Below are 21,339 nucleotides of genomic sequence, written 5' to 3' on the forward strand. Positions count from 1 at the left end.
ATTTGCCATAGGTCTCCTTGCTGGAGAACTCAGGGAATTATTACTGTGTACAATCTGCACACTCCTTTCTTGTAAGAACTGCCCTCATTTCCATCCACAGACTATGGGGCAAGTATTGGCCTAGTCCATGCCTAGGACTGGCTTGCTAAGACCATTATGTTAAGGTGGGTTCCCTAAAAGCAAAGCCTGAGATAAAGTCTCTTGAATAAGTAATTTATTGTGAGAATTCTCTTGGGAGGAAGAGGGTAAGGGAAGCTGGATACCATGGAGGGGAAAGCTAAGTAAGGATGTGCTCTCAGCGGGACAATAGCTCTAGCCTGAATCCCTGGGGGCATGGGAACACAATCACTGCACATAGTTGGTTCATCTTTGGGGATGGGGACCAACCCCCAGGCCAAAGAGATGTAACTTTCAGGTGATTATGGTTCCATTTGCCCAAAGCAATACCCTGGGGAGAGGTGGCATGGCAGCCAACCCACATAGTTGCCAGGGCATAAGAAATCTGCCTGATGGTGAAAGACAAATACCGTATGATCTCACCTTTAATTGGAACCTAATCAACAAAAGGAACAAGCAAGCAAAATATAACCAAACGCACTGAAATTGAGAACAGGCTGACAGTGATCAGAAGGGACAGGGGAAGGGATAATGGGAGAAAAGGGTGAAGGTTTTACAGGAACAACTATAAAGGACACATGGACAATAACAAGGCAGGGTGGAACCAGGGGAAGGAGGTGGGGGAGCTGGGGTGGTGGAAAGGGGTGAGGGCAAGGAAGAAAACTGTACTTGAACAACAATGGAAGAAAAAAAAAAGAAATCTGCCTGAAAGTAGGACTTTTCAGGATGCGAACAGCATCAACTACATCAGTGCACTGTTCTAATTTGTCTCCTGAATAGCAAACTGTTTTTTGAAAGTCTTCTTAAAATCATCCTTAGTGAATTCTGCATCATTGCACTAGAAAAAAAAAACAAAGATAATAGCACTCATTATCAGTGTCCTTAGATACCTTGCAACTGACAATGACAGGGACTCTTAACCAGGTTAAGTCTAAAAACACATGCATCTAAGAGTAACTTGTTTCCTAAGAACATGATTACTTCTAGCTGACTAGACAGAAATGGGAAATCATTACTACACTGGAGGACTCTTACTCATTAGGTTTGGGTTGTCTCTTTCAGTGAGAATTAGAAAAGTAATCTAAGATCTTAGTAACAATCAAATATCACAGATGTCTATGTACAACCAGTAACCTTCCTTTCACCTTGTCACTTCTATTCCCCTCTTGAGTCCCCTGTTAAGTATATAGTCCATTCACATGCAAAGGACTCTGCAGTTTGGGATCCCTGAGAGTTCTGAGTGAGTATATTTGGGGAGAGGCAAGAACAACAGAATGACTTTAGGGCAAAATTCTCTCCTTAGGTTTGGAGCAGAAGGAAGTGACTGTTCTCTGTGCGCATCGTGATCACCGTTTCAGAGGGGAATGAACCCTCAGGGGACTGGGGTTCTGGTTACAGAGAAACCTTCTGACTAACTGTTACTCTCCCTGGTGAGCATAAATCCTGAATTTTAAAACTTACTCACTTCCTGAACCCTTGCTTATATGGCCTTTCATACGATGAGAGAAACTCTAAAATTTCCCAGCACCAGGAAATGAAGGCAGAGTGACTTAATGGGAGGAAAATGAAATGGAAACAGGGGAGCCACTTACACTGGGGATAGTAAAGAATTCATTCATGGCCAGAACAAAATATCCCACACGGGCGTAGTCTCCCTTATTTAGTTTCTCCTTGATTTCGTCCAACTTCCTAAGTTTCTTTAGACATCGAGAAGCCTCTTCAACCTGGTGAGAAATATATCAATAAGAGAGTTACTGACATAGTGCAATGGCTGCCTATTGCACTATGAAATATTCCCATCAAATCCAGCAGAAATCCAAGGTGAAGATACAGGCAGCTCATGTTTTCTCCCGGGGACTTCAGATCACAAATCCCACAAGAACCCGTGTCAAGGTCAGATAACATTATGGTGGCCTGTATTGATGGTTTGCTGTTGTTACTCACATAATTTTCATGTGGAATATTTGGGAAAACTTTGCTCTCTAAAGGGCCATAGACATTTAAGAGGAGGAACGCACATTTCTGCAAAAGAAAAAGGCAGTGAATTAAAAAAGAGCTTGGAGAGAATGAGCCCATAGGCATGTCCAGACACACGCATGCCTACCCCCAGTCTTCTGGAAGTTTCCCCAAACTGGTATTGCTCTTGGACACTAACAGGTAATGGCTGAGTATTTTCCTGCAAACAGGTCTGGTGAGTTTGCAGCATGGTTGAGGTGCTATCAGAAAACTAGGTACCACTTGGCATCCACCCCCTCAACCTGTGATTGATGGACTTCTTACATGTGAGGAGAAAGGAGAATGCTTAAGGTTCAAATTCAACTTACCAGCTTCTCTTCAGACCCCATAACCTTCACCAGGACTTCAGATTCACTGTCATGTTGCTGGCTTGGAGGGATTTCCTATTGTGCAGTATGTGCACTTCCAAGCATTCCTGAGATGTCAGATATAAATGAGCAAGGAAAGGACCAGAAACTGTCACTATCACTGTGGCTACCACTGTTCTCCTTTCACGAATGGCCAGTAGGCAAACAAGAAGGATGGATACACTTCTCAGGCTCTCTACAATTTTTTATGTGATGACCCTCCTCCCATAGAGGGTAGTCATAGAGGGTAAGTGGATGGAGGGTAGTGTCAGGGTGAGTGGTGGGTTCTCCTTTCCCCATCTGAGCGGCTGAGAGCACCAGGAACACTACCCACCAGACCAGAGTGCTTGAAACTGTGCCCTAACTCCTGGAGGCCTCAGGCTTCCATTAGCCTGTTGAGAACATGCACAATGAGGAAACCAGACCATGTATCCTTCCTTTTCTAAATAAACACAAAACACAAAGAGCTGGCATTTCCACTTCTGTAAAAAGGGGTTTGTGCTGGGAGAGTTCTGGAAAGGACAGTGACATTATGAAGGCAAAGGACCCAGCCATTGGCCTCAGCCTCCCAGAGGCTAGAGGATGTTTCCCTCCTGCTGCCAGCATCTTTCAACAGCTCCTGGGATCATACTGCTGACCCCTGTACCTCCAGCCCAGCTCTGTCCCCATCAGGACACAAGGAAGAATCCCGCAGAGGGGAGTGAGCATTGCAGGAAGAAGGGTCTATAAAATGAGAGAAGGGGTCTGCATCTCACAAACCTTCTAGTCTCCACAGGTGGGAGGTGACAGCCCTCATGAAAGACTCTGGGACAAGTACCACAGCCAACGAGCTTTCCTCCATCCTGGCAGATTACACATTTGCCTGAGTTTTCCACCTAGAAGATAAAACAATGACCACATCCCCATGAGCTTCTGACAACCAGCACTGTGGGAATCTAGGACTCATGGCCTTTGTGCGAACCTTCAGGGACTCCTCTGTGTTTCACTGAGCTGTGAAGGAGAGCACAAAATGGGGGTTTCAGAAGAAAGATTCTTGTTCTGCTGTGAAGTTCAAGAGAAGCTTTTGTGACCAGACTGGAGACGTTTTTTTCTGTTAAACCAGAGATCCTAACACAGAACCACAGGCAACAAAACAAGAGGATGATTTCATAAGAATCTGAATCATCTCATTACCTTGCAGATAGAACGAGGTTCTGAAATAAAGTGTTAAATCCATTTGCTTACACCACAGTGACTAACATTACTGTTGGAAAAGGGGTATGTTGAGAAACTAATAAGATGGAATAAACATTTGAGAAAGCACTGCATCCTGTATTCTTGGCTGTCGGCTTCCATGAGTTGAATGGCCTGTTAGGGCTTCCTGGACTGTAGATTCACTGCCCAGAGGGACCCAGGGCCTGTGGCACTGCCTTTGGGTTGGAAAGACCATGACACATGGCCAGGTGGTACCTGGGAGGATGGAGGCCTTTGGCTCTAAAAGCCTGAGGAAGATGCCCCATGACTCAGCTTGGCATGTAAGGTGTGGAGGCTCCATCTCTCTGTGGCCAGGCAGTAACAATTGCATTGTTGCATAAACAATGTGAAGGTCTTCTTTCCCCCACTAAAGTACTCAACTAAAACTGTAGTGTTACCTGTCTCAATATAAATAACTACATTTCATTGTATTTGGAGAAGATAAAATTTGACAGCATTTGCATCCAAGTCTTGTAGTACAACTCCTTCCCATTAAACCCAATTAAATTTACAGAGCAGATATGAAGATACACTGTATTATATACAAACACGTGGGTTCATGGCAAAGACCTGGCCTGTGGCTGAGCTCTTTCTTAATGAAGGAAGCACAGTGTAAGGACTAATATTAAAGCTCACTGTCAGGTGCTGCTGTGACATCTGGTAACATTGAGATGGTCTTAGAGGGCCTGTGTGCATGTGCCTCTACCCACCCTGCTGTCCTGGACAGGGTCCCACAGCTAAATAATGCTCCTTGTTAAGGGACTACCACTGACCTGCCCATGTTGGAACATCAGGTTTCAGTTCTCTGTCAGCCATGGAATTTTTTCACATAGACCAGCCACAGCCTCCTATGGAAACATGGGATCCCCCCTCACCCTCCCAGCCCCTGGTTGTCTACTCAGCTATGCAGGGAAACCTTAGTGAGGCCTGTGGGTCTGGCTCTGCCTCTTCTTCCTTGGTCTGGGAGTAGACATGACTAATAACACCCGGTCAACCCATCTGTGCAGTGACAGATGCCATTACTTCCCATCTCTCAAATGTCTGGTGGACATCCCACCCTCATCAATAGGATGAACAGGAGGTGATTGCAACAACAAAACAAAACACTTTGTTGTATGTTTTTAAAACGAAAAGTCAGTAATTACATATGAGTGTGGATCAATCAGGAATGATACGAGCCTCTTTTGCTTTCTTGGTTCTGCCTTCTGAGAAAACCCAGGTAGTTTGAGAATCACTGGAGGGTTATTCTATCCCAGATAGAAACATCCTATCTATCCCAGGGTGGAGAAATTCCTCCCCTTCTGTGACCATCTGAGGTGACATAAATGTGATTGGTTTGGAGACTGGCCCCCACATTGATGAGTGCTGGGTGGAGGGAAGTGGGCTGTTGAGGAACAGGAGGAGGCAAGGATGACAACTTCCACCCTTGTGTACTTTGACTACTTCTGCTTTCTCCAAACACATGCATTCTGTGCCATTTTTCTCCTGGGATTACTCCCTCAGACTCACTGCTGTATCACTTTCCCTTGCCATCCTTGTCCTCCTCCAACATTTACACAGAATCCCTCAGGTTCCAATCATTGGCCATTTGAATGGCCCCAGATGATCCAATCACTTTCAAAGCTGCAGTTCTATTGCTATGTCGCCAGCTCCCAGCTGTCCAGCCTGTCTCCTGCCTTTGTGCACATCCCTGTGTTCACCCAGCATCTTCTCCTGGGCCCTTGGATCACACCCCAAACTCATGCAGTCAAAACTGAATGTATTCTCTTGTCCCCCACATCCACTACCTGTTCTTTCTTGATGCTTCCATTTCATAAAACTACAACTTCCACAGAAAACCTGAGAATCCAACCTGGGTCTATACACTTTTTCTTATTGCAAATAAAAACTCCCCACTCCTTCTCACAGTAATTTTTAAGCTTCCAGTGTTGGTTCCATTGTCTCTGCAGGGTCCATGGCAAACAGGGATGCTGAGACCCTAATGAACCAAACAACCACAGTACACAAAGAACAGAAAGGTCCTTCTTGAAGCCAATGGGCAGAGTAAGAGTAATTTGGTACACAGCCATGTTATTTCTCTTAATGTAGGAAGTAATAAAGATAAAAAGCCACTAAGATGTATTTTGAATCTTGTTTAGGGATTTGGGATAAATAGTCTTCACTTGGGGGAATCAGGACTTTGGTCATTTCTTTTAATTTAAAATATGTCCATATATGAGAAAGTGCAAGAACCAAGGATGTTGGGAACTACCCTGCCTGGTTTCAGAAGCTGTAAGCACCCCATGGCTAAGGCTGAGTGAGTGACCTTTCAGACCATAAGCCACTAAGGAGACAAAGCTTATCTCCTGGGAGGGGCCCTGCTTCTGCTCCTTTTTCTTTACCCTGCCTGGCGCCCAATGCTTGGTGGGTTAGGCAATGACGGGTAAGATTTCCCAAGGGGGCAACGACCTAAGACAGGCACTATCATGGGGAGGACCCAAGGAAGGACTTGGGGGGCTATAGCAAAAGCTGGTGATGGACCCTTACCCTTCGGCTTTGACATAGCCTGAGTCCTCATTCTGTCTGTGAGAAGACTCCTAATCTCTTGGCTGCCTCACTTGCCCTGGTTGACTTATGCCTGAAACAATGAGACAGGGTGGTGCCACCCTATGCTGGAAAGGGCAGGTGAGCAAGCCTAAGAAAGAATACATAAAATCCAATGGGAGGAAGTGGGGAGGGTTCGGTGGGTGGGCTGGAATGGGAGTAAAAGGGAGAAAACTGTACTTGAACAATGATTAAAATAAAAAAAATACATAAAATCCTGTGAAACCTGCTTTGCTAAGAATGTTCTCAATTAAATGATACTTGTCTAGGCAGGAAATGGTTTTGTTCCCCAAAGTTTTGTAGCCCTTTAGCTAACAGACCCTGACTCAGAATAAACCCTTGAAGTTCTTTGTATGCTATTTGTTGTTTGATCCTTACTGCCTGACAATGATTAATGAACCTTACCTGTATTCTTGTATAAATTGAACCCAATAAAATCTCGTCAAGGCAAGGCTTGGCACGCTCTCCCCCTTGAGAGAGTAGCCATCCCATCCCTTTTCCTCCACAGAACTTGGGAGTCCATGTGAATTTGTCTCGTATCTCATCCAAACACCGCAGACACTGTGAGCCGGTACATGCGTCACCAAGGGACATCTTGTCAAGAGCTTCCATTCCATGTTCTGGGAGAATCTTGAATCACATGCACAATGGAGACTGAGACTGCTCCATCATGGAGGCCTGAGACAATTTCCTTCTCTCCACTGTAGGGACTCACAGTCCTTCTCACTCTCCAGAAAGTGGCAACCCTCTTCCCAGAAGGACAAGGAAATAACAAACATAACCAGTACATAAGAATCTTGCACCCCCAATCTTTTAATCAAGACCAGACTCTTATCCCTTTGGCTCTTTCTTTCTCAGCCCATCTGCACACTTGAATTGTCATAGGAGAGCATGTAAAGTAATAACGTCCCTGGTTCCAATGTCTGAAATTCTGATCAATTGATCTGGGTGGGGCTTAGGCATTGGCACTCTCCTTAAATCATATAACGAGTAGCTTATGTATGAAAAGCATCTGGAGACTATTTAACAATTCTAATGTTTAAGTCATAATTCAGAACACTTAAATCAACATTTTGTTTAGAGTGGGATTCAGGTAATGTCATTTTCCAAAGGTGACTCTAGTACAGCCTAAATTGAGATTTAGCCTGAGCCACTGTGGTTATTAATGCATGAGAATCTTGTAAGTCATTGTTGAATTGGCCTGTAATATCTATCCTAGGAAACATTATTATTAACAGGAGTGAGGCTACTCTTCCTGGAACAGTTGTTTTCTCCTCCCCACAGACCGTTGGTTACTGGCAGTATGACAGGACCCTCTGGGTCACCATCTCTTATTCAGGGTCCTGGGAACCATGCACATGTCCCAGAGAAGAAATCCACCACCACCTGCAGCTCTTTTAAGCCACCACCCTAATGATAAAATAAATTCAAGGTCCTCCATATTCCAATTCTTCTTCCAGAAGATCACACCCCTCTCCATTCATCCAAATTGCAAGATGGAACCTATCTGACTTTTCACAGGAAACCAACCACAGTACACTACACTTGCAGTGCTTTTGTACCTTCAGTAGAATGACATGGCCTCTTTTCCGTCAGGCAGCCTCAGCTTTTATCTCCACCCAGGGCAGAGAAGTCACACACTAGTGTGATCCACTGTCAAGTGACCTGAGAAATGATCATGTCACTGCCTGTCTCTTGGGTACTCTAGAGTCCCTGATCCCCAGTACTTATTGTTACATAATAGATCATTGAAGTTGAAACAATCCTCAAGTGCAGGGATATTATTTCTATCTTCTTCATGGACACTGGGCATTTCTATGCACTTCAGTAACTGTATGTTGAAGGAATAAATAAATGAGTATGGTTTCCACTTAGGAAAAGAGAACATTTGTTATCTTTTTAGCAAACATTAGCATATAATAAATGGTTGGTCTGGCTGATTATTTCAGATTACATGACAACACACAGCAGTTGTCACCAGAAAGTATAGGTAGCCCTCTGACGACAGGAAGCTGTCATGTGGTGCCAAGATCGATATTGAAATTTCCAGAAACCAGGGTCTCCACCAACAAGAGAAAATCTGGGAGATACAGAGGACCCACCAAGGTAGTAGTGTATTCTGAGATCTGCCAGTTTGAGTCACATTGGTTCTTGATCAAAAGACAGAAAATATATGAAAAAATTGAACCTGATTGCTACAAAGTGTTGCACCCAGAGATAAGGATAGGACCTGTGTGTTGGAAGTTTCTAACTCCTTCCAAGTAATCCAGATAAAGTAACTCCATACCAATAGAGAATGGTAGAGACATTACAGTAGTCATTGACTAGACCCAACAGTAATTTCTCTTTACTAAACACAGTGGGTGAAATGTCCCAATGTCCAGGTGTTTGAAAGACCCAGAACATCAAATAATGTAAAGTTCTGGACCTCACATTCCCAGTGTTAGATGAAGTCCCAGAGGCCAGCTCTCTGTAAGTTAATGTAGAATTCTGTGAATGTCCTGGGTGGCCATTTCTACCTGAAGAGTACAAGATGGCACCTTGCCCCTTCTTCTCCTTCTCAAGTTCTCATTCATACCAGATGTTGTGAAAAGTACCACTTTGTCCTGAATCTACACTGCATATTACATATTTTTGTTGCCTCCACGGTCTTTTTTCCACCTTCTTCCACCTCAGGGAGAAACCACCTTCACAGATGGAAAGGAAGCCTGCTCAGCCTCTGAGGTGGAGCCAAAGGGGGGCATCAAAATAAACAATTTCCAGGTCAGCCCCTCACACAGGCTACATCCACCTCCCAAGAGCTCCCTCCCCAACAGCAACATCCTCATGAAAAATTTGCCAATAATTTCCACTTTAAAAAAGAATTATGTATGTCTATTTGTTCATTTTACTGAAGGATGGAAGAGTATGTAAGTAATCAGAGAAGAAATAAGCTCTTAGTTTCCTGTGTCATGAAGTAGTATATGGTTTTGTATCTGTCCCAAGATAGACTATCTACTGGATGGGTTCATCTGGATGATGAGGAGCAAACTTTTTCCTTTTCAGATTTCATTAAAGTAAGGAAATAGTAACCTTTATCAAAAAAATCTGGGATGGACTTGAAGATGACCCTATACCCTGTTAAGAAAGGTTTTTATGCATTCCATAATCATGTTTGCTTTTACAACTTTGACAACTTTACAACATCTACATGTATAGCTAAAACTCAGCTATATGAGATCTATTTTAGATGGCTCCTCATCATCCCCATCTGAAATGATTTACAACCCACAGATAACCTTGCATGCAACCTAATGTTCAAAGGAGCAACACTGAAGGCACACGAAATACGTTTGTATGTATGTATGTATGTACATACATAAATAAATAAAGGCACTGGAGAGGAGAAAAAGAAACAATGTTAACTATGTACTGAGAAACCATAAAAATGATACAGTACATATAAAATTAGTTATGTAATGAGAACTTGAATAAAATAATAATTACCTTTTTTGTAGTGGGAAGTGGAAGGATAAATCCAAGCTGAAAGAAAAAAGATCCAAGTTGATGCTTAGCCTGTGTTTAAGTTTTGTGAGTCTGGCATTCCCACCTCCTTATAAATATTTCTGCACAAATGTCCAACTGTCATCTCAAAGTCCAGGTGTCTCATTGAGGAACCATCTCCCTCTCCTCACCTGTTCTTCTAGGTCCATCCACAGAACCCAGAAATACATCTTTGGAAACTTATCCCTTGCTTTTGTGCATTTTAAAAATAACTTTTCAGAGGTTTTCCTTCACAATCTCTTAGGCACCTCTCACCCCCCTCTCCATTCCCACCAGTGCCACTCACACCTGCCTCCTCACACCAGGACTATTCAACCAACACTTGGGTCCCACACCTACAGAATGTCAGACACCTGGACAATGTTGGGCACATAAAGGACAAACCCCAGAGGGGTCTAGAAAGACAAAAGGAATCCATGGAAAAATAAGAATAAGACAATGTGAGAAGGACCTTACTTGAGAGTTCAGGGGGGCCCAGGGAAGGGGGTGACCAGGCAGGTCAGCCAGGGAACATTCAGACAGGAGTGACATGGGAGCTGAGCCTTGAAGATTGACTATACATTTCTTGGGCTGAAAGACAGTGAAGTCAGTTCAAGTCCCTGTGTTGTTTGAGATACTGTTTTTAAAGGTGTCATATCAAAACTCAGGAGAATCCCTGGTTCTGCACTGTGTATGTTATGAGTTTAAACTCCTTAGCTTGACATTAAATCTCTCTGCCAACACCAACAATTGATGGATTATGCTGTATCTCATATAATCTGTCTATATCAACTCAGATCATGTTAATTATGGTTCTGGTTTTACAACACTCTTTCTCTCGAGTGTGTTCCGCCTATTTGTTTGACTGCAGACAGTCCTCTTTTTTTCAGTGCCTACAGTTATCTGCAAGCACCTGGGTCAGAGTGACCTTTTCCCTCCTCCAGGCCCCTTCATGCGTACCAACAGAGCCCCTTTGACAAATGGATGGGTTCCCTTGTACTGAGGTATGAGTGTAGGGCACCTCTTCCTGTGAAAAGGATAAAGTCTGGGGCCCCAAGGCTGCATCCACAAGTCAACATATATTTGGTGAACAAGTGGTGACCTCCTCTTTGACCACAACAAAGAAAGTCACACTTTCTGTCCCCGTCAGTGAAGTACCTCTATCAGAAGTCTTAGGCGTTTTCCACCACAGGTCAGGTGGTCCCTCCAGTTATTTGCTTTTTCGTAGCCTCCTCTGATTTCAAACTCCTTGGGGGTGAACCAGTTTCCATCTTCAGTTCTTATGCACTTCCTTGTGGCTCCTGTAAGACCAGGGTACTTTGATTCTGACCCCTCTTTGTCCTCAGTGCTCAGAGGTTGGCCTCCCACCACCTTGGATCTGATGTCACCCATCTGGGTTCAAGATCAATAGCAGGAGCTTTTGATCTCCCCTTTCATGCTTCAGGACCCCTAAACACAGCCTGTAAATTGCCTCCAAGGAGACTTGCTGCTTTCAATTAAAAATCTCAATAGGGGACCTGCAGCTCACAATGGCACTAAGGCAACATCCATGTCCTGTATTACAACAATTTTCTTTGACTTTACCATCATTATTGAGCAGATATGTTTCCATCTTTGAAATCATGGGTAGCTGATACTAAAATAATTGTGAAATATTAATCAGTAGAAAGTTTAACTGATAATGTAAAAGATATTCATATACTTCATGACATTATCATTAGATAAAAGGAAATTAAACCACAATCAAATTCTACAGTCTAAGCACTAGGGTGGCCACTGCAAAAAGACAATAACAAGTGTTGGTGAGAATGCAGAAAAATTGGAACCCTCAGATTTTGTTGATGAGAATTAAACTGGTGCAATACCTTTAAAAATTGTTTGTTTTTTTCTCAATAATATCAACAGAGAATTACCATATAATTCTGTAATTCCACTCCAGGGTATATACTAAAAAGAATTTTAAAAATGTGTTCACAAAAAAACTTTACGTGAAACAGTATTATTCATGATAGCTAAAGAATGAGAAAACCCTAACTGAAGGCTAAATGCAATACTGCATATCCATATTATGGCTCACACAGGACAATAAAAAAGAAAGAAGTATAATACATGGTACTGTGTGTATGAACCTTGAAACTTCATGCTAAGTGAAGGAACCAGTGACAGAAAGGCAGATGTTATGTGAGTCAACTGACATAAAATGCTTAAATAGGTCCATTTATAGGTCAGAACACAGATTAATCAGTGCTTAGGGTGGGGCGATGAGCCTGGGTGGGAAAGGGCACTGACAGCTGAAAGGCATCGGGTTTCCTTTGGTGGGGACTAAATGTTCTAAAATTAGATTGTGAAGTTGGTTTTATAGTCTTGTGAATGAACAAAATAAAAATATCAGTAAAATCTATACTCTAAATGGTGAATTATACATGTGTGTGTTATATCGCAGGGAAGCTGTTTCAAAAGTGTTATGATACAAACATTTATTTATATTAGTGTTCTCATAGCCATATTAAAAATAATCTGATATGAAGTTCATCATCTATACAATCAGTAAAAACTTTTATAATGTTAAAATCACAAAACACTTTACATTCATCTGTAAACAAAATCTCAAAGTCACAGCAGGAGGCAGGCTTGTAATTATTTTCCATTTCTTAGATGGGAAGTTTCCAGGCTCCAGAAGGTCCCAGTCTTCACACTGTCTCTCAGCAGAGCTGAGGCTGGGATCAGGTTTTCTGACTCTAAACTCTGTTGTCTCCTCACTGCATCTAACACCCTGTCCTGGTGGTGATTATCCAGGTGGGATACAGGACGTGAACGTGGAGGCTGAGGACCTCTTCCCTGTTATATCTGACTCAAAGTAAAATGTGCAATATTTTCCACCCAGAGACTGACATTCCTGCACTTGTCTTTGGGCATCCTCACGGGCACTTCCACGTGGGGGTGAGCACTTGATATGCAGCACTGCTTAAAGTGCAAAAAACATCATCTTAGGGATCCCTTCCTTCTTCTTTCAAGCCACATGGGGCCTCAGTTCCTTGAATGACAGGAAATTGACATGGGTAATTATATTACTGCATGTGATTCCTTCACAGAGGGGCTGCAAATTAAAATAAACCCTGAAACCTACCTCGTTCCAATTTCCTCTTAATTAACAGCCCCTTCTTCTCTCCACAATTCACAGGAAGTATTTCATCTTGAAAATCCACAGGCACACCTGGCTGCTCTCCTGTCCCTGAAAGAGAAGATACTTCATTCTGTCTCATTTTACAATTGCACATGGAAAACTTCCTGTCATGTAGTTGTTGTTTCTATAAAGTCATAGAGGTACCTGGGGAACTTTATTCCACAAATCTGCAGTTTCAGAGTCTTTCTTTCAGTGACATTTCTTTTCATTGACGTTGTGGTTTCAGATACCCAACCACAGAATGTCTACTTTGATTTCACCTCTCAGACCCCCACAATCAGAATGTTTTAGCAGAGACAGCAGGAGTCAGTGCAACTGTCTTAGCTCCCCATGCAGTCAGCCCCCTGATACTTACGTGACAGTGGTACATACAGCTGCTGTCCTGGTAGAAGGGAGCTCTGCAGCTGGGCTACTTCCTGCACATAGGTCATAGGTCACTGGAGGCAAAGTCCCAGACTGTACCTGTCTCTTCCTGTGTGAGCTCTGACTCTGGAGCAGAGGGGACAGTGATGGGGGTGACCTAATGGAGATGGTGTCTGCCTGCTGTTTGTGTTCACTGCTTTGCCTCATTTCTCCCCCACATCAGCCTTCTCCAAAGCTGAAAGGGGAGCCCAGGAAGCTCTAGAGCAATCTGCAAATTGCATGGTTGGCTGGACCATTTGCAGTCTGACAATGGTGTGCCCTTTATCAGAAGATAAACCCATTTCTCTGATCATCTAATTTTGTGATCTTGTCTCCTCCTATCCACACCCTTATCTGTTAGGGTTCTTTGGACACTAAAGGCATCCCTCCCTAAGGAAGACAGAAATGGGGGATAAGTTGTGACCAAAACAAAAGTGATGGGGGATCATTGTTATTATAAAGACTGACAATTCTGGATTCTGTTCAGACTCTTACTGGGAATGATGCCTCATACTTTGCCCAACCAGACCTGCAGGGTGCAGTTTTCAGAGTTCCCAGGTGATTCAGATTTAATTTTGATTTTATTTTTTGGAAATGCTTTTGCCAGGCTTGTATCTGATTCTTCTTGATGAAAAGTCTGAGTGACAATAGGAGATTATTAGAAAGAAAGAGGAAATTGCAGTCATTAAAATGGTACACATTTTGTACCATTTTGTAACAGTGAAGGAAGAGCAAAGATCCAGGCACCTGAGGAGGAAACACCTAGGATGTATGGGAGGTGGAGAGGTATTAATGATATCTGTCTTCCAGAGCTGCTCTGAGTATTCTTTCTAGAAAGAAACCACCTTGCCCAGGTCTTCCACCACTTGGGTGCTGAGTCTGCCACTCAGCACCAGATACGATAATCAGGGGCTGGTGCCAATATCTGTTCGTCTCATGCAGAGTGTCTCTGGACAATGTCCCCGCACTGATTCTCAGTTGTTCAGTGGTGGGATGTGGTGGTGACAAATGCTATATGAACATCATGGCCAAAGAGGTCAGTTTGGAGAGACTGTCCTGTCCCAACCTCTTTCCAAACCCCATCAGCAATGAACAGAACTTTCCAAATCCTGGCTGCTATATTCCCCTTAGGAACCTCAACAACTGTAAATGCCTCTTTTTCAGGGCCACTGTGTGTGTCCTTGGGATTGTACCTCTTGTGTGAAAGCCAGGCCTTCATTTGTCTCTCATGCAAACACGGTGACTTCAACTGTAAGGGATGATTATGGGAGACTTAAACAATTGTGGTTTAGGAAATTTGTTTAATACTGAAGGAGACCAATTGAATGAATTTGGTCCTAGACTCCAGTGGTCCCAGTAATCGTCCCTGGCTGGTGGAGTGGTATCCTCATGGGGGAGACCGCCAGGATCTGCTGTGTCAGGTCACTTTGTTGGGAGGCAACTCTCCATGGGTTGCCACATGCCCCAGAGTATCTTTTCAAGGATGTGTGAATACAAATAGTTCTAGAAGCCAGAGTTAATGTAGCCCTCCAGGTCAGAAGGCAAATTTGTTTCCCAACCAATATAAAACAGAGAATATCTCCCTCCTTAGAAATATCTCAGGATAATAAAGCCTCCTTCTCTCCTCAGAGGAGGTTTTTTTAAGTTCCAAGGTGATGGTCACATTCCGTCTCTTGATACAGATTTGCATTTTTAGAGGAGTGTAATTTAATCTGAACTGACAGAATGATGTACTTAATACTTGCACATCTCATTGTAAATTTTATCAGGAAAAAGCAAAAATAAATACAAATATTGAAGTCTAGTTAATATAATATACATGCTAAAGTGTTTGGAAGGAAGTATGCTATTGTTTGCTACTTATAAATGTTTCAATATTGAGGATGGTTTTTTAATAAATAGAGAAATGGATAAACAGACATAAATGTGATAGAGCAAGAATAGTACATGTTAATTGTGAATCTATGTTTACTGTTAATTTTCCCAAGTTTTTGGTAAATTTTAAATTTGTATAATTCAATAGTTGGATAAAGAGGTTTTGGCAAGAAAAAAGCATAGTAACCAAAAAGTGACAGTTAAAATACAAGAGAATATTTGTCAGCCGCACAATAGATTTTAGAAGACAATGCAGTAATCATATCAGTATATTGAGGAGAAAGAAATGTTCACCTACAATCTTTAATCTTGATAAAAAATTATTTCAAAATAAAGATCAATTTGCACCTACCACCCTTGGCAGTGTACCACCTTAGACACCCTCACCAAAACAATGAACAATTTTTCCAGGTAGACCAAAGGTGACACCAAAGAAAGAAGCAATGATGAGTATACAAAATGATGAAAGATTCATGGAAGTAAATAGTGACTGCAAAATTATAATAGTTTCAAAATTTATAATTAACAAGATGAACAACAAAATGTAAAACTACAATAGCCTAATGATAAAGATGGGGTGTTTAATTAGAGGGAATCCATGCTAACTCCTTGACATTCTTTGAGATTAAGGCATGTTTAAAGAGATTACAGAAGTTTTGTCTCCAATTTCCACAGCAAAAGAGAAAAAAAATGAAGTGTAGAATTCTATCTCAATCAATAGATAGCAGACAAGAGACACAAAAATACACAAAAGGTGTGGTTAGCAAGAATATAGATATATTAGTTCACATATGTCAGGGATCATAATTAAAGCAACAAGTAAAACATATCTATTACAAGATTAGGATTATCAGAGAAGATTACAAAAAGCTGTGTCATTATGAGAGGAATAAAACAAAGCTGCATAAGAAGGTTTAATGAAGAGATAAAAAACAGAAAACATAAAAGTTAATGTAACAGAATTAGCCCTGTGAAAAAAGAAATTTGAAGGCAAAAAGCATTAATAAGGATGAAGAGGAACACTCTGTAACTACAAAAGAAGACATCCAGTAAGTGATTACCACCATAAATAGTGTCAAAGTATTTAAAGTAAAACAACAGTACAAGAAGGAATTGGCAAATATTCAATCATTTGGAAAATTTAATACATCACTAAGTACAAGCCTGATGGATCAAGGATGACTTATTACTGTGGATCCCATAGATTTAAATAGTAGGTTTCATAAAAAAATATGTATACAGGGAGAAGCCCTTGCCAACATATAGTTCAAATGTATACTATTTTAAAAGGACTTAAAACATTTACAAATATTGATCACACATTAGGTTCCAAAAGAACTTTCAACAAATTTTAAAGACTTAATGAAGTCAATTCTTCATATGGTATTCCAGATATCTACTTTTCATTCCTAATTTACTAATATCTACATTCTTGGAGATGTCATAGTCCAGATAAAATACCATAGTTCATAACTTCCCTAATAGCTGGCAGAACCACCAGTTTAACACTTGATGAAAAAGAATCCCAGATGGTGTCAAAGGAGGTGGGATCTACACTAACCTCCTTCTCAGACCAAATTGGAGTTCCAAGTAAATTATAGAAAAATATCATGAATAACCAACTGAACAATAGCTGGAGAAAAGCCTTATAACCAAGGACTTATCGAAGAAACTGCATCACCACAATGAGAATGGTAGGAAGTCCCGCAGTGTGAGAAGGCTGGCTGGGCTCCCACAGGCAGCAGCTAGAGTTCCAAAGGAATATTTCAGTGACCAGAGGGTGTCCCCAAGGCCAGCACACCAAGACTATAGCACCAGACCTGGAAAAGGCCCCAAATAACATCTGGGTATGAAAAAGTGGCCTGGTTTCTGTGTGCTAGGGAGAGATGGCTAGAAACACAGAGAGCCTCTTAACAGGCCAATGCACAAAATTTTGTTTGCAGCCACTTACTCTGGGTCCTGGCAGAATAAGGACAGAGTGGACAAGAGCCTCATGAAGAGAGTCTGGGTTTGGTGGCTCTGGAGAGAGACCTGAAGAGTGAGCCTATGGCAACCCTGTGCTGCATCATTCCCCATATTGCAGAAGTCATCTTTCTCAGGCAGAGCACTCCCTTCCACGAGGCATCAGCCTGAGGGAAGCGATAGCCGCACCTGCAGGAATCCCTCTTGCCCCACACTGTGGAGCTTAAGCTGGGCTGCTGAGGAGTACAGATAGAAGCACCTTCAGTGATTAAGCCCTAACAGAAAGCCTGCAAGAAGAGACAGATTGTTGGGAAATCTGGGACTTTAGTAGACCATTCCACAGGTCCCATGATGGTAAAAGCTGTCCTCGGGGTCAGCCAGGTCCAGCAGAGGAGCCATGATGTGTAAATCGCTTATAACTCCAAACATATTGCCTAGTGCCAGTCACAGTCAGCATGTGACAGTGTGACACAGGTCTACCACAGAGTCTGTACTGATTTCTCAAATACATAGAAACAAACACAAAAAAATCAGCCAAAAAAGGGAAGCAAAGAAACAAGCTCCAATTGAAAGAACAAAATAATTCTCCATAAGAGTAAAATGAAATGAAGGCAAGCAAGGTATCAGACATAAAGTTCAAACTAGCAATTATAGGATACTCAACAACATAAAAAAAGACATGGAAACTATAGAAAAAGGCCAGTCAGAAATAAAGAATGCTATATCTGAAATAATACACTGGAAGGAATAAATAGTAGGTTAGATGAAGCAGAGTGTCGAATCAGTGATTTGGAAAACAAGGCAGAAAAAACACCCAATCAGAGCAGCAAAAGAAAAAAAAATAAATGAAAAAGAGAGTTTAAAGGGACCTTTGGGGCAACATGAAATATAACAACATCCACACCATGGGGATACAAGAAGGAGAAGAGTGTGAGCAAGGGATCGAAAATCTATTTGAAGAAATAATGACCGAAAACTTCCTTAACTTGGTGAAGGAAAAAAGAGACTATGCTTCCTGTACTAACAGGAAGCATAGGTAGTCCCAAACATGATGGACCCAGAAGCCCATCCCAAGACACACATAATTAAATTGGCAAAGCTTAGAGACAAGGAGAGAAGTGTAAAAGCTGCTGGAGAAATCAATTATTTACCTGCCAGGAAGTTCCCATTAGACTGTCATATGTTTTCTTAACAAAAATATTTCAGTCCATAAGGGATTGGCATGAAATACTCAAGCAATGAAAAACAAGGACCTATAATGAGACTACTTTATCCAGCAATTTAAAATTGGAGGAGAAATAAAGAGCTTTCCGGACAAGAAAAAGCTAAAGGAGTTTGTGAACACCAAAGCAGTATTGCAACAAATGTTAAAGAACTTGCTTTAAGAAAAAAGAAAAAAAAGAGGAAACTAGTTAAAAAAATAAAATGGCAATAAATACATATCTATCAATAATCATTTTAAATGTAAAAGGCTTAAATGCTACAACCAAAAGACATAGGATGGCTAAATGGATGCGGAAACAAGAACTTAATATACGCTGGCACCAAGAGATATCTCTCAAATAGAAAGATACACACAGACTAAAAGTAATAGGATAGAAAGAGATATTTCATGCAAATGGAAAGGCAAAAAAAAGCTGGGGTAGAAATACTTAGAACCAAAAAATACTTTAAAACTAAGGCTATATATAGCAAGAGACAAAGAAAGAAACTACATAGTCATAAAGGGAACAATCCAACAGGAAGATATAACCTTAATAAATATTTATGCAACTAATGTAGGAGCACCTGAATATGTAAAACAAATCTTGATGGACATGAAGGGATAGAGCAAAAGAAAGACAGTCATAGTCAGGGATTTTAACATCCTATTGACTTCAGTGGATCAATCTTCCAGACAGAAATTCAGCAAAGATACAGTGGCTTTAAACAACTTCACCCCACAGCAGCAGAGTATACATTCTTTTCAAGTGCACATGGGGTGTTTTCTAGGAGAAAGCACATGTTAGGACACAAAACAAGTGTCAATAAATTTCAGAAAACTGAAATCATATCAAGCATCTTCTCTGACCATAATGCTATGAAACTAAAAATCAATCACAAGAATAAAACTGAAAAAATAAACAAAGACATGGAAGCTAAATAACACTAAACAAGGAATGAGTCGACAATGACATCAACAAAGAAATCAAGATACTTTGAAACAAATGAAAATGAGAACACAACAATGCAAAATATGTCAGACACGCAGAAAGCAATCCTAAGCGGAAAATTCATAGCATTACAGACTTCTCTAAAACAAAACAAAACAAAACAAAACAAACAAAAACAAGAAAAAGCTCGAATAAATAATCTAACTTTACCCTTAACAGAACTTGAAAAAGTACAATAAACAAAGCCTAAAGTGAGTAGAAGAAAGGAAATAACAAAAAACAGAGCAGAACTAAATAAACTGGAGTCTAAAAAAGACTACAAAGGATCAATGGATCCAAGAGCTGGTTTGTTGAAAAGATAAACAAGATTGAAAAACCTTTCACCACATTCATCAAGAAAAAAGAAAAGGGCCCAAATAAATAAAATCAGAAATTGGAAAGAGGAGAGTAACAACTGACACCAAAGAAATACTAAGGATTGTAAGAGAATATTACGAACAACCATATGCCAACCAATTGGACAGCTGGGATGAAATAGATAAATTCCTAGACAAACAACCTTCCAAAATCAAGTCAGGAAGAATCAGAAAATCTGAACAGACAGATTGCATCTAGTGATATTGAAGCAGTAATAAAAATTTGCAAGAAGCAGAAGCCCTGAACTGGATGGCTCCACAGGTGATTTTACAAAACAATTCAGAAAGAACAATTACAAAAGAATTGAGAAAGAAGACCTCTTCTTCTCAAACTCTTTCAAAAAGTTAAAGAGGAGGGAAGCCTCCCAAGCTCAGCCTACGAGGCCAGCATTATCCTAATTGTAAAACCAGAGAAAGACACTATAAAAAAGAAAATTATAGGCTAACATCCATGATGAACATAGACACTAAAATTGTCAACAATATATTAGCAAACCACATTCAGCAATAAGTCAAAAAGACCAAACACCATGACTAAGTAGCATTTATTCTTGGAAGGCAATGTTGGTACAACATTCATAAATCAATAAAAAAATGAAGGATAAAAACCACATGATCATATCAATGGACACAGAAAAAGTATTTGATAAAACAACATCCATTTGTGATAAAACTCTCAGCAAAGTGGGAATAGAAGGAACATACCTAAACATAATAAAGGTCATATATAAAAAACCCACTGCCAACATCATACTCAATATGCAAAAAGTACAGGTGTTCCCATTAAGATCAGGAACAAGACAGGGATGTTTGCCTCGCCTCTCTTATTCAGCATAATACTGGGAGTCTTTGCCACAGCAACCAGACAAGAAGAAATAAAAAAGGCATTCAAATCAGAAAGGAAAAAGTAAAACTGTCATCATTGGCACAAGACATGAGACTGTAAACAGAGAACTCTAAAGATTCCACCAAGAAACTACTAGAACTGAAAAATGAATTCATGAAAGTAGCAGGATACACAATTAGCATCCATAAATCAGTTACATTTTCATATGCCTGTAATGCACTAACAGAAAGGGAAATTAAGAAAAAAAATCCCATTTTACAATTGCTTCAAAACAAATAAAATACCTAAGAATAAATTTAACCAAGGATGAAAAAAGACCTGTATCTGGACAATTATAAGGAGCTAAAGAGAGAAATGGAAGAAGATACGAATAAATGGAATCACATACTGTGTTTATGGATAGGAAGAATTCACATCATTAAAAATGTCCATACTACCAAAAGCAATCTATAGACTCTGCAATTCCTACCACAATTCCAGTGAAGTATTTCACAGATCTAGAGCAAATATTTCAAAATTTATATGGAGCCACAAAAGGCCCCACATAGCAACAGTCATCCTGAGAAAGAAGAACAAATTTGGAGGAATCACACTATCTAATATGAAACTAAACTATAAGGTCATAGTAATCAAAATAGCATGGTACTTGCATAAAAACAGACATACAGAACAATGGAACAGA

General features: G+C 40.8%; 1 protein-coding gene and 1 long non-coding RNA gene across 2 annotated transcripts; both read right to left on the reverse strand.

Moving 5' to 3' along the window:
* Positions 1–701: 701 nt before the first annotated feature.
* On the reverse strand, positions 702–2,503 carry LOC123828160 (nuclear body protein SP140-like protein). Its single transcript, XM_045852802.1, has 4 exons — positions 2,442–2,503; positions 2,062–2,139; positions 1,710–1,841; positions 702–955 (listed from the first exon to the last, which is right to left on the reverse strand). Exons 1-4 carry the CDS (start codon positions 2,460–2,462, stop codon positions 878–880), a joined length of 309 nt encoding a protein of 102 aa, XP_045708758.1. The 5' UTR covers positions 2,463–2,503; the 3' UTR covers positions 702–877.
* Positions 2,504–2,509: 6 nt separating this feature from the next.
* Positions 2,510–13,078, reverse strand: LOC123828161. Its single transcript, XR_006787433.1, has 5 exons — positions 12,946–13,078; positions 10,977–11,119; positions 9,783–9,818; positions 3,240–3,355; positions 2,510–2,548 (listed from the first exon to the last, which is right to left on the reverse strand). It is a non-coding gene; the product is annotated as an uncharacterized LOC123828161 (long non-coding RNA).
* Between the last annotated feature and the right edge of the window lie 8,261 nt (positions 13,079–21,339).

Source organism: Phyllostomus hastatus, unplaced genomic scaffold (genome assembly GCF_019186645.2).
Source record: "Phyllostomus hastatus isolate PE091 unplaced genomic scaffold, TTU_PhHast_1.1 phas_contig_977, whole genome shotgun sequence".
NCBI lineage: Eukaryota > Metazoa > Chordata > Mammalia > Chiroptera > Phyllostomidae > Phyllostomus > Phyllostomus hastatus.